At 39.8% G+C, this 12907-nt stretch overlaps 1 protein-coding gene across 1 annotated transcript in view; it reads left to right on the forward strand.

Moving 5' to 3' along the window:
* Positions 1-12326, forward strand: part of LOC131334757 (flowering time control protein FY) — a 17570-nt gene extending 5244 nt beyond the window's left edge. Inside the window, exons 4-18 of the mRNA XM_058369992.1 lie at positions 47-151; positions 1536-1631; positions 1718-1800; positions 1909-1980; positions 2092-2189; positions 2402-2461; positions 2551-2611; positions 2697-2784; positions 2880-2943; positions 5689-5767; positions 8318-8407; positions 9264-9352; positions 9712-10223; positions 11469-11702; positions 11962-12326. Coding sequence (XP_058225975.1) covers positions 47-151; positions 1536-1631; positions 1718-1800; positions 1909-1980; positions 2092-2189; positions 2402-2461; positions 2551-2611; positions 2697-2784; positions 2880-2943; positions 5689-5767; positions 8318-8407; positions 9264-9352; positions 9712-10223; positions 11469-11702; positions 11962-12075 — 1845 coding nt within the window. The 3' untranslated portion in view covers positions 12076-12326. The remainder of the gene's footprint in view (positions 1-46; positions 152-1535; positions 1632-1717; positions 1801-1908; positions 1981-2091; positions 2190-2401; positions 2462-2550; positions 2612-2696; positions 2785-2879; positions 2944-5688; positions 5768-8317; positions 8408-9263; positions 9353-9711; positions 10224-11468; positions 11703-11961) is intronic.
* Positions 12327-12907: the final 581 nt, after the last annotated feature.

The raw sequence follows: 12907 nt of genomic DNA on the forward strand, positions 1-12907 counted from the left end.
ATTTCTGTTCCTGTCATCTAAAACCCCTTGATCTGGATTGGTGCAGATGTTGCCAGCTGTCGCCTATTCAGATAACCCATCGACAAGCTTTGCAGCTAAGTATGTGCACACATCTCTGAACAAAAACCGATGTTCAATTAATCGTGTTCTGGTAAGTTTGATAAAAACTAGTTATTCTGCTTCTGCTGCATGTATTTTGTGGATTGCTGAATGACGATTAGGAAGTGTGTCTAGTTAAATCATGTTGATTATGCAAACAATTTGACAAAAATTCGTTTATTTTTTATATTGTAACCGATATATTTGAAGGTATGAAAATTTTATCGTATGCCTGTGCGGTGTCTCTGTCTTTTTCTTCAAAGTATTTCCCATTTTTGTTCTGTGGCATGTCATGTTTGTGTTCCATGATTTTTACTCCCACCGGTGACCTATCGCATGTTTGACAACCGGTAAAGTATTTCGGGGATTTGACAGGATTTGCAATACGATGGGGATTATTGGTGGCATGTAGATTATTGGACAGGATTAGTGAAACTATGGGAGTAGGGTACTATATTTGACTAGGGTAGAATAGTATGAGATTAAAATTGAGGATTGTTTTCTACTTTGGTTTAAAGAGGTGACCAATCCAGTGGTATTGGACTACCAATACCACCTCCCCATAGGTGGTGCTAATCTCCCCAATTTGGAGGGTTAACAATCGTTTCTACTAGTTGCAATCCTCTTTCCAAAACAATCAAGATCTTTAGCTGACTACAAAAAGTATGTAACGCAACAGCTGAAGTTTTGGAATCCCTTAAGAGGGTTATGAAACATGGCCTTCAAGGATTTTGGAAGGCTGATAGTAGTGGTCATGTAATATGCGTGGAACAAGAAATGGCTAGAAATGCATCTCTATATGAAACCAGGGCAAAAAAGTGGGGACAGGGATTTGGTATACCGGCCCCTTTCGCCGGTGTGCCCAATTTTGGTTAAGGGAATTGCAGAAGTTCAACGCGAATCAGCAGTTTTAGATCCTATTGACCTTATTTTCATTCCTTGAGTTGCTTTGTGACATTCCATGACCTCTCAGTCTTTTTGTTATTATTTAAGTGGGGATGAATTTGGTTTGAATGACATCACTAGTAGGGTACATAATTGATCTTGAGTGGGATAAGGAATGGTTTTCAACCACACAAGTCATATGGCAGTTTATTTTTACATTGGTTATAGGCTTATAGCCATAAACAAGTTGAAGGGTGAAGAAAAAGGATTGATTTGAATATTATTGGGTATGTTTTGGTTTTCTCCTTTTCTATTACGCACTCCCATTTGAAGATTTGGGAGAAATTACGTTTTATGCTTTGCACTTTCCCTCCAAACAATTTACGTCCTTGGAGTTCAATCAAGACTCAGACACTTAACCCCGAAGTGGTTGGGATTTTAAGCAGTTGCATTAGATGGGGGGGCCCTCGGTGCTTGGGGAACAATTTAATCATATTTGCTTTTGTTTAGAGAGGTTTTCTAACATATCATGATATTTGGCTTTTTTGAAGTGGACTCCAAGTGGAAGACGTCTCATCACAGGTTCTCAAAGTGGGGAATTCACTCTTTGGAATGGCCAGTCATTTAATTTTGAAATGATTTTACAGGTATGGATGTATAGGTGATGCCTTTTGTTTGTCCTCCTTGTGTGAAAGAAGCCAAATTGATCTACGTAGCATCTATTGATGTCCAGGCTCATGATCAAGCTGTCAGGTCTATGGTATGGAGTTACAATGAGAACTGGATGGTCACCGGTGATGATGGGGGCTCGATAAAGTAAATATGTGCACTTAAATTACGTTTACAAAGTTTTCTATGACTTTTGATTTTGGTCATATGCTACATCAATTTTTCTTGATATGTGGATATGGCGGCATTTTGTAGGTATTGGCAAACCAACATGAATAATGTGAAGGCCAATAAATCTGCTCATAAGGAATCTGTCCGTGACTTAAGGTATGTGCTTGTTGCTAGACAAGGAATCTATCCGTGACTTAAGTTATCTATTTGTGGTTGCATATATTAGCCATGGCGTGCCTTTCTAGCTGTTGGTTGTTCTTTGAGCAGCTTCTGTAGGACAGATTTGAAGTTCTGCTCTTGCTCTGATGACAATACTGTCAAAGTTTGGGACTTTGCTCGATGTCAAGAAGAACGCTCACTATCTGGTAATGTCCCCGGGTCAAAAAATATTCTTGCATAGTGAGCAACAATTTATTTTCCTTCTATAAGAACTACCTCATTGCTGCATATGACATAGTTTATTACTCAGCCTTTTAAGATAAGCATTGAATAACTGCATATATGTTATACATACATGACTCAAAGCGTTCATGAGATAAATTACAGTATTTTCTTCTTCGTGTTTTCACTCAGGCAGGCCATGGTTGGGATGTGAAGAGTGTTGACTGGCATCCTACTAAATCTTTACTAGTTTCAGGTGGTATGGTGTTGCAGCTTTTATTTGTTGAACTGGTTGGAGTTTCTTAAATGGCAAATTTATATGGGTTTCTATTTTATTCTTCTTAGGGGGAAAAGACAACGTTGTGAAACTTTGGGATGCAAAGTCAGGGAGAGAGCTTTCTTCACTGTTAGTACAACTGTTTCAGTCACCAAACTTATTAGGATTTGTCTTTTGCTTGATACATCTTTTGAGGAGTTCTCATTATTTGCAGTCATGGGCACAAGAACACTGTTCTTTGCGTCAAGTGGAATGAAAATGGTAACTGGGTGCTGACCGCTTCAAAGGATCAGAATATCAAGGTGGATCAACTTCTTACTGCTCCAGATTTTATTCAATTGAATTCCTTTTGATTGTTGATGATTATCCCCGTCTGCCTTCTATCTGCATTTTTCAGCTGTATGACATAAGGGCTATGAAGGAGCTGGAATCTTTCCGTGGGCATCAAAAGGATGTAACTGGTTAGTTCTCGACTTTTATTAAGTATCATCTCCATCTTCCATGAAATGGAGTATGGATATAACTGCAACTTAATGCTGCTATTTTACAAGTTTGTTTAAAGTTCTTAGTTTCATTTCTTGGGCCACATAGATAGAAGATTGCAAGATCTCCAGCAATACCTAAATAACTGTGGATGACAAATTCCTGACGCGGCTCACACCTTATCGATGTAGCCCAGTCGACATGGGGCCTAAAAGGATACGATAAATTTATTACTGGCATCAAATTAGTTAGGACCTAGGAGTCTTTGTTCTAGTCTTGTTTTATTTTCATTTTTGGACTGCTTGAGGTTTTGAATGAATTCTGTGGGTATTAGGCCTTTGCTAGTAGCTCGCTTAGTGGCTATGGCCAAACAAGGTTACTTTTGAGCCAGGTTTGGGTCTCCTCCAAGTTTGCCCTACGAATCTTTTGCTCTGGCCAAACAAGGTTCTTTTGAGCCAGGTTATAGGTCTCCTCCATATTTTCTTGTGAATTTTATGCAGAAATTCCTAGGCTTATTGTGGCTAAAGCCAATACTCCTTTCCAAAACAATGAAAGTGATGAGATCTTACGCTTGCTGCCTCTGCAAAAAGGGTGGATTTTAGTTTATGTCAAAGGCTGCTTCAATGATTTTTTGGTGCTTGCTGCCGTTGAAGGTGTTATGAGAGATGCCAATTGTGAGTTGTCCTGGGGCGTGTGTGGGTGGAGTTTCGATGATACATCGGTTCGCTGGCTCAGTTCAGCTGACTCGCTGGGTTGTGGGCTGTTTGGATGACCTTCATTTTGCATGGGGCTTGGTTTTCATCCCTAGTTCTTGAATCTGACTCCAAAGTTGCCCTTCACCTTATTGAAGAAGCCTCTCCTTTTGATCCAAAAATTTTCTGCGCGGGGAATTGTCAGGCAGCATTGTCATTAGTGTCTGGTTGGTGCGAGGCTGATGGTTGCCCGCACAATCTTGCCCGCTCTGGTGTTAGCTGTGGTTCTGGTTTTGTCTTACTTTCCAGACCCCTAAGGCTCTTTGGCATTTTTTGGCCCCAGGCCTAATTGGTCCAGGAGTTTTTGTGTCTATCATTCTTTAGTTTGGGGCCAAAAGAAGGAAGTCGCCCCTTTTGCAGATTGCTATTAATCTAGTTTTTTAGTGCTTTTTTTCTTTTGTCTTCTCCCAATTTTTTAGATTTTTTCAATCTTTTTGTCATTTTTCTTTTTTCTTTCCTGGTGCATCTAGACTATAAGACCACCTAAAGCTGTGACGGTTTCTTAGTGCAAGCCAATGGAAGGTTATCTGGAATGGGTGGGGGGTCTTTGTTGAGCATGCCCATTTCTGGAGGATATGGGATGGGGTGCCGCATTGGTGTTGCATGTGTAAGAAAGCGGAGGAATTGGCTGATCGCTTATTTTTTTGTTTGGAGTCAGCCTGAGACTTGTTTATGCTGTCCTTGTTTTTCGGAGTGGGTTGGGCTTTTCCAGCAACTACATCCAACTTCTTGATTGTTGGTATGTGTTGGGACGAGAGGGCAAGGAAGGAGTGGAGAGTGGCTCTCACTCACACTCAAACTGGCTTTACTTAAGGCTGTTTTTGGATTAAGGAGGATTTTTGTGTTTTCTTGATTTTGTTAGTAGACATTATTGGGTTTAGTTTGTTGTTTTGTCTCTGTAAGTTTTAATTAGTTCATCAATTGGAGGGGTCACAGAAACCCACATCGGTTTACTTTGCACATGGGGAAAAGAACATGGCTGAATTTGAGGAGTTTTAGGAGCAGGTGCAAGATTGACCATCTCATTGTTCTTAATCATGATATCAGGATGCTTGTGGCAATGGTCACGTCATGATGATGATAGCTATGGGGAATTTCAATACCTAAATAAAGAGGGAATACAAGCAGTAATTTCTTATTCTTACAAATATGGAGTAGCCAAGTAGGTGTCTTAATTGCCATGAATATTGAATATCCGTGGATTTGCATGTAGAAAATTTATTATTCTTGTGGTTTTTGAAATTTCGATATTTGGCCTCCAATTTATTTTCCTCAATGCTTGTGCACAAGACGCCTCCATGTGATGAAAGTCATGAAACATTAGGCCATGTGTATCCTATGCGTTTCCAGTTTTAGAAAATATACAGAGTAATTGTGACATATTCAGACACGTGTAGGTACATGTCTAATGAGTGTTGTTGGTCAGGACATGTCAAAGCTTGTTGTGTCAGTGATTCCTAGCACATTGGGTTTACATGGTAAATTAGATTACCATGATCAAGGTTAATTACTTCCAATTTCTGTTATTGTTATTGCAATTTGTGTCATCATGCTGCTAACCTGCTTCAGTCTGACATTTAGTACTTCTTATTCCTGGAAATTGATTTATTATCTATATGGCCATAGGTTCTGTGTCAACCCTTACCATTCAGTGTCAGTGCTTATACAAAATGATCGCTGATTTGACTTGCTTGTGTATCTAGCTACCAATAATATGCTCTGCGTATGACTGGCCTTGTTCACTATTAAGCTATTTCATTAGCATAGGGACTTGAGCGCTTAATATATGTTACTTTTCTGAGGAAATCCATGCTAACATCGTGTTACGATATGATCTAGCAGTGAAGATTAATAAATGTCCAATAAGATTGCGTTGGTACAGTTTACTCTCGGTCTTGTGGGCCAAAATTACTTGCTCACTTAGTCTGTTAGCTGATTCTTTTGTTATGTATGTTTTTGAAACTCATGTAGCATTGGCTTGGCATCCATTTCATGAAGAATATTTTGTTAGCGGCAGCCTTGATGGATCTATATTTCATTGGTTAGTTGGGTAAGTTCTTTTCCTTAGTCATAGCAGTTACTTAACTGTTGCACTAAATTACTGTTCTTTGTTGATCTTTTCCATGTCGTTGGAACTTTATGTCCAAATTGATTCCCATGTGATAGCTTTCAGATTGTATAATGAACGCCATTTACATTGCACAGAACAGATCTTTGAAAAGTACAACATTTGTGGGGAAATGTACTCCATTTTCTATTGCAGGGTGTGGTGTGAAAGTGGAATAGGTCAAGATTAGAGTTGCTTCTTTCTAAGTGGAGACATCTTTTATACTATCTTTTATGATTTCTTTCTTCTTTAGATTGTAGTATGTGGTTTTCATTCATGGGTGTTACTATTTTGCATATGGTTAAAAGAATGAAAGATTTATACTGCTTTATCAAAACCAGGATTCAGATCCTGATGATAATAGACCATGTTGGTAGATTGCATAACTTCTTTTGTGCTTCTCATATGCGTCCGTCATTGTCAATTTTGATTGGAAATGTAGTAGTACCAAAGTACAATTATTTTGTAAATGTCACGACGGCTATGGATTTTTTTTTCCCAAAAAATACGAAAGGAACTAATTTTTTCGAGTGAAGAGACAAATATACTCTTTGTAGTTGGCTTTATTATTCTTCCTTGGGTTGGAGCAGCAAAAACCATTGAAATTTGGTGGGCTGGGGACTTATAGGAAGAGAGCATCTTTAATGGGGCCTTTATACTCTGGTGGGTAGTCGCCAGATTTAGAATACGTTGGAGGAAACTTAACTATTAGTCTTTAACTGCTCCGTCTGCATGGGGAAAGAGGGACTACATGGACCCTTTCTGTGGTTGAAAGTTTGCGGTCGTATTTTCTATAAGGAAGCTGGTTATGTTCCTTCCAAAGGAATTTGGTTGGGTTCCAACTTGTGGGATGTTTTGTTTTTCTGGATAAGTTACTCGTAAGAAGACTCTGCTGCTGATAACTTCTCTAGAAGATGAAAGTTATTCCACATTGGTGTTGTATGTGCAAGGCATTGGGGGCTTCAGGAATCAGTTAGTTGATCGTAGGGTGTTTGGGCTTTATTGATCTCCTTGATTGGTGGCTCTTTCTTTTTCTCACAAAGTTGTGTGGAGTTTCCTGTATATTCCTAAGTAGATAGATGACATTTTCTTATAGTTTGGAAGCATGCCTGATGCGCATAAGGAGTATCGTCATTATGTTTGAGTGTTATATTTTTTGGTAGACATAAGTAGATGTTTATCTCGTCATGTCCCACTGGGCGAAAGGAGATCACCATTGTGCTTGATGTGGTTATTTTGTTGAAAAATGTGGATGTTATCTGACCATACATAGTTCCTTTTCTTAACCATTCAAAGTTTCAGTCCATCTTTCGAATAGCTTGTTTTTCTGTTTATATTATGGTACCCTTTACCATTAAGATATCTTGAAGAGGGTTAATCCTCTGCTGCCTTTTGGGCTATGGAGACAAATTTGAACTTTGACTTTCTGTGGAGATGTTATATGTTCTCTATGCCTCTGCTTTCTCTAAGTATATTGAGCTCCTTCAATTTAGTCATGGGACTCATCGATTGCCCGTCTTATTTTTGAGATGAATTGCCTCTCATTTCTCAACTTAATGTTTACTTATAATTCAACTTTGTTGGGGTGTGTTATTTTATTTCCGGTGGATCATTTCTGCCATCTTTCCGACTATATTGTTGGTTAAACCTTGGAATATCATGCCTTCTCCAACTGTGTTTCACAGTGACATTATTCAACATCTTTACACAAGGCTCATTTGTTGTAGAGGGACTCCCCCACTCTGAGACTCACCTCCGTGGGTCTTATTTGGTGGACATGTTTCCTGTTTTCTTGTGTATGGTACAACGTGTTTATTTGCCCTTGACCCCTTGTCAATGAACCCTGAGCTTGGAGTAAAATTTAGTAGTCATTTGGTGATCATACGAAGCATGAATGGATGATACGTCAGTTCTTCCCTATTTCAATTATATATAATGACATTGAATTAAAAAATTCTGTCTTCATTTCTTCCTAACTTCAATTCTTTACTCTTGTCTGACCATGCAGATCATACACTTTTTTCATTTGGCTTCTAGTGACATCGTGGTGTTTCATTATGAATTGTCTTGTTGAATTTGCTCTTAAGATAATTATTATGCTCTGGAACTCCATCTTTAGCCAATACATTTGGATAGCATCTTTGTTTGGACTTTGGAGGGAAAATTTAAGTTCACAGCGATTGGAACTTCCCTCGTGTTTTCCATTTTTAACTGCTCCAGGTTATTCATCCCCTATGGTATTCATCATAAGTCACTATGTTTACGACATAGTCTTACCTTCTGAAAACCACTTCGTAATGTTTCTAGGAACCTTGTGGTCATGGAGTTATTTTTTACCAAGTTCACTAATGTGGTCCCTTTATTACTTAGGAGTGCTTGGTTCACTCATTTTGTGGTCAGTACTTGGATGGTTTGCTCGTGTTGCTTGATCCTAAATTGGAGTCAATTTCAGACTTCTTGTCTCTGATGACAGTAAACTTTTCAAATCTGCAGTCATGATACACCTCAGGTTGAAATTCCCAACGCCCATGATAATAGTGTTTGGGATCTTGCATGGCATCCTATTGGATATATTCTCTGCAGGTAAGTCGCAAGAGTTGTTCTTTCTTGAATTTTTCACCTTTTTTTCACCGTGCTGTATTTTATGCTCATTTGAGATTGTTCATAGAATTTAGGACCACTAATGATACTTACCAAGGGAACCTTACCTATGGCCTCTGGCTTTTTGGGACGTGGTTGTTTAGAGATGTCTTGTCAAAACCTTCTGATATCTTATTGAGTGATAAGAAATTGAATAACCATAGAATACTAATGACGCGAAATCAGTATAATATTTGAGCAGAACTATATCTTCTTGTGTATTCCTGGCTCTCTATAATGCCTACTCTCACTCCGCGGTACCTCTTGCTGCTCAAGCAAGATCATGTCATTTGAACCTTCTTGATTGTTCTGGGCTACGTCTCGGGAATATCTTCTTCCTTTTGATATAATCTACATACTAGGAAGTATGCATGACAAAAAGGTTTCTAGATTTTCTACAATTGAAACGATCATTAATAGGTTTGAATGTACTCTTTTCATCTTTTGTCTACCATGCGAAGGCAAGTTATTTTTGTCATATTCACAAATTGTTACATGAGGGTGTAAGTGATAGACACTTATGTCCCCCAAGTTTCTGAAGTGTGCCCAGTTGTAAAAGACGAGAAATAATATAGATATGTTTTAGGAAAATGTACTGCTGATATTGTCCTTGTTGAGGTAATGGTTATTGCTTCCGGGCCTCTTCCCCTTCTTCTCTCCGATAAATAGAATCCATTAGTTTGATATCCTGCATTTGCACCGTTCTGGCTCCACGCGTGTAGGATGGAAGGTATTTGTTCTGCATTATTTAGCTTTGTTGGCACATCCCATTGGTGAACATTTATAGCTTCTGATGCAGTGGTAGCAATGATCACACAACCAAGTTCTGGTGCAGAAATAGACCTGGGGATCCAGCTCGTGATAGGTTCAATGTTGGTCATAGCCAAGGTTTGTTCCTTTTGTACCTTATTTATTCCCCCTTTCCAACTCTTTCTCTTCGTCTTGATAAATTTCCCATTCAATGAGGTTCCGACTTGTTACAGGTTAGTGCAAATGCACTGGGCTTTGTTGATTTGTTCTTTTAATGAACATTTACTGTATTTGGATCACGGATTTGTGCAAGGAAAATAAAAAGAAAATAGAAGAGTTAAAGGATCTAACAGTTCGCAATGGTTAGATCCTTTCAATTTCCCTTTCCTTTTCCTTGCTCGGTTGCTCCTATCCTTGATCCAAATACGGCCTAAGATAGAAGCTATAATTGAAGGGATTATTCTTCCATTTTTATCTAACTGTCGGGTTTTTACCAGGTTATGGTGAGCAAAATCCTGCCCTAGCTGGTCGTATGCCTGGTAATTTCCCAGGAATTGAGCCTCCTACAACTCCTGGCCCTTTTGCTCCTGGATTGACCCGTAATGAGGGGAACATTCCCGGGGTTGGAGTTGCAATGCCATTTTCTATTCCATCTTTTGATCCATCAGCTCAGGGAGAGCAGAGGCCCCCTCCTTTGGCAGTCTCAATGCCTTTAGGGGCTCCTCCGCTCCCCCCTGGTCCACGTCCTGCTCATCTTGCTAATCAGCAGCAACCTTATCAACAACAAAACCCTCAGCAAATCCAGCATCACCAGCAGCACCCACAGCAAATGAACTCTTTGCTCCTGCCGCCTACGAATCTGCCTCAGTTACAGCCTCCATCCCATTTGTCCATGCTGTCACACCCACATTTACCTCATAATCCGGCCCAGCTAGCACCTCTTGGCATGCCTTCATCAATGCCAGGACCGATGCCTACTTCACTTCCTATGCCGATGCCCAGTCAACTGGTAAATTATGTACCCGCAGGGTTTTTTTCCTTCAATTTCTGCTCTTATTTTCATATCTAGTACCACAATTTGCAGGGCTTTTGGGTTCCCTTTATACATGGGGACAGGGATTTGCTTGGAGTCCATTTTTGTTCACCCTTACCTAAAGAGGATGAACATTATTACTCTCCCTCTTTTTTTTTTTAGAAGCAACCCCCCCTCCTATGGTGGAGAGATTGTGGGGTTATTTTTTTGTGGGACCCGAATCCATCTACTAATGAGAATGAGGGCATTGTTCATCCTCTATTGGTGAGGGTGACCACAATAATTGTCTGTCTGCTTGTAAATTTTTAGAGAAACTGTCTTCCAAAACTCCATTTGTGTTATCGAAAGCCTTCTCCTGTGTTAGGATCGTCACATACACGATCTATGAGTATAAAACAGTAAAGAATCAAACACAGAGATATACGTTGTTCCCCAAAACCGGGTACGTCCACGGGAGCGAGAGCGGCTGCTGTTATTTTATTATCACAGTATGAATTAGGGTTTACAATATAGAGTATTTATAACTACTCTATTCTAACCCTAATCTGGTATTTGGCTTGTATCTCAAAAATACCCCTGTACGAACTGTACCGAACAGCAGGGGACGTTGCCCCCCACACCCCCCAATTATGGAACGCCTGGGCCTTCGGCCCAATCTACTTTCACTGGATCATTGGCGATGGGCCAGATGCTGTCACTCCGCTCCACTCATTCCGCTACGCTCCGGCATCTAGCCTTCTTTCTAGAACTCATTAGTATATCTTCATACTTAATATATGAGCCATAGTTCTAACATCTTGTGCATATGTTTTTGTTTTTTTTTAACCGAATGTCTGGGCCAGCTTGCGCGCACCTCGATTAATTCTAGGGCTTTGAAGTTAACGACAAGTCAAACCTCCAGTGGCTCCAAGGTTTGGAATGTTTGGCTTTCCTAAGATTCGAACTTGCAAGCTCTTGGGTGGCAAGCCCTGTAGTTACTTTCTCGTACCCATTTGGCCTAAGCCCTTGGTGTTTCCCCTCTTCATATGCTTGCACATCTACTGTAGTCTATTATAGTTGGTGCTCGTATTGTTGTACGTATAGTTGGTTAATGCTTGAAATGACAGCAGGGCCTCTTCATTTTTTGACTAATTGAGAACTGGATTATACAATGTGAGATCCCAATTAGTTCTTTTTGGCCATAAGGAATTTTTGTTAATTTTTGCAAATTTATGCCTGCAGGGGATGCCAGGTGCAATGAATCAGATGGTTCCTCCATTTCAACAAGGACATTACATGGGTATGAATCCTATGCACTCCGGGTCAGCACCTCCAGTCGGAGGAAACGCAAATGGGTTGCCAAATATGCAGGGCCCTTCAAATGCAAGTGGGACCCAGATGTATCAATCAGCTGGTGCATTCAACCGGCCACAAGCTGGGCCGATGCCACCAATGCCAGGACATAATCCCTACCAGGTGAGATTATGAGGAACATTGTAAACAAATAAAAAACTCAATTACTGTTACACCAAGACAACAATATGAGGCTGTAATTGTTTTGTTAACCGAGTACTTCCCGTTCACTGGAAACTTTCATCAGAATTCTCCATTTGGTGGATACCGATGTAATTTCTAACGGTGTAGCAGTTCTTCCATGAATATATTCTGGCTTGTTTTAGATGGTTTGGGATGGCCTAACTGAAGATTACTTTTCCCGCTATTGCTTTGTTTGCAGCCTGGGAATCCAAATGCAGCTGGCATGGGAGCATTGCCTTCAAATTTCAATCTTCCGTCTGGCATGCCTCCGCCGCTACCTCCAGGGCCCCCACCACATGGCCAAACAAAGTAGATACTACTTCTGTATATTAGACTGTCTCAGCACGTAGGGATGTTGGTTAGGACATGATTTAAAATCTCTCCCCCTCATTTTTTTAGTGTACTATTAATCATCTTTCGGATCCAAGGGTTTTGTAGTTCCCCCTATTTCCTTTTTTTCTCCCTGATTATAATTTTGGCTTTTGCTTTTCTTCCTTCGATGAAACTGTTTGAATTGAAATGCAATTGAAGCTCCCATACAAGATACATAGATATGTTCGTCTTTGTTTCTGATTCATTTAAGCATATTATTTGGATCCATTTGTGGAGATTTTCTTCCTGCTGAAGGCTTTGGTTGCATTGAAATTGATTTTCTTGAAATTTCACTAAAGCACGCGTCCTTCCGGTGTACAAATTTTCAAAATTTAGGTTTTAATAGAAGCAACCGTGGCGCAATATTTTTGCTTGAAAAAATATTCCGATGTCTAATCTGTGGCTTCCACGAAAACCATTGGCTACCGCAAATTGATTCCTTAATGGCAAGGAATGACAATTTTGAACATAATAGTAACTTGTTTTCACTACTCCACAAGGATCAGGAAATTGGATCCAGGTTTAAAAGACAGCTTGGTATAAAATAAATATTCTTGGCCTTCATGGGATGAGCTCCTCTCCAATCCATGCCATCCGGTTTGCCCATTGGTGGGCCCATACGGGTCTAATTTGATGATCTAATTGTTCACATTTTAGAGCTTGTTGAGTACATCAACCGTGCCAAAAATCAGGTTGTTTGGATGTTGTTTAACATGTTTTCAGAACAGATTTGTTTTAGAATATAACAATATTACAACACAGAATTTGAGTCC

This window comes from Rhododendron vialii, chromosome 7a (assembly GCF_030253575.1).
Source record: "Rhododendron vialii isolate Sample 1 chromosome 7a, ASM3025357v1".
NCBI classification, from domain to species: domain Eukaryota; kingdom Viridiplantae; phylum Streptophyta; class Magnoliopsida; order Ericales; family Ericaceae; genus Rhododendron; species Rhododendron vialii.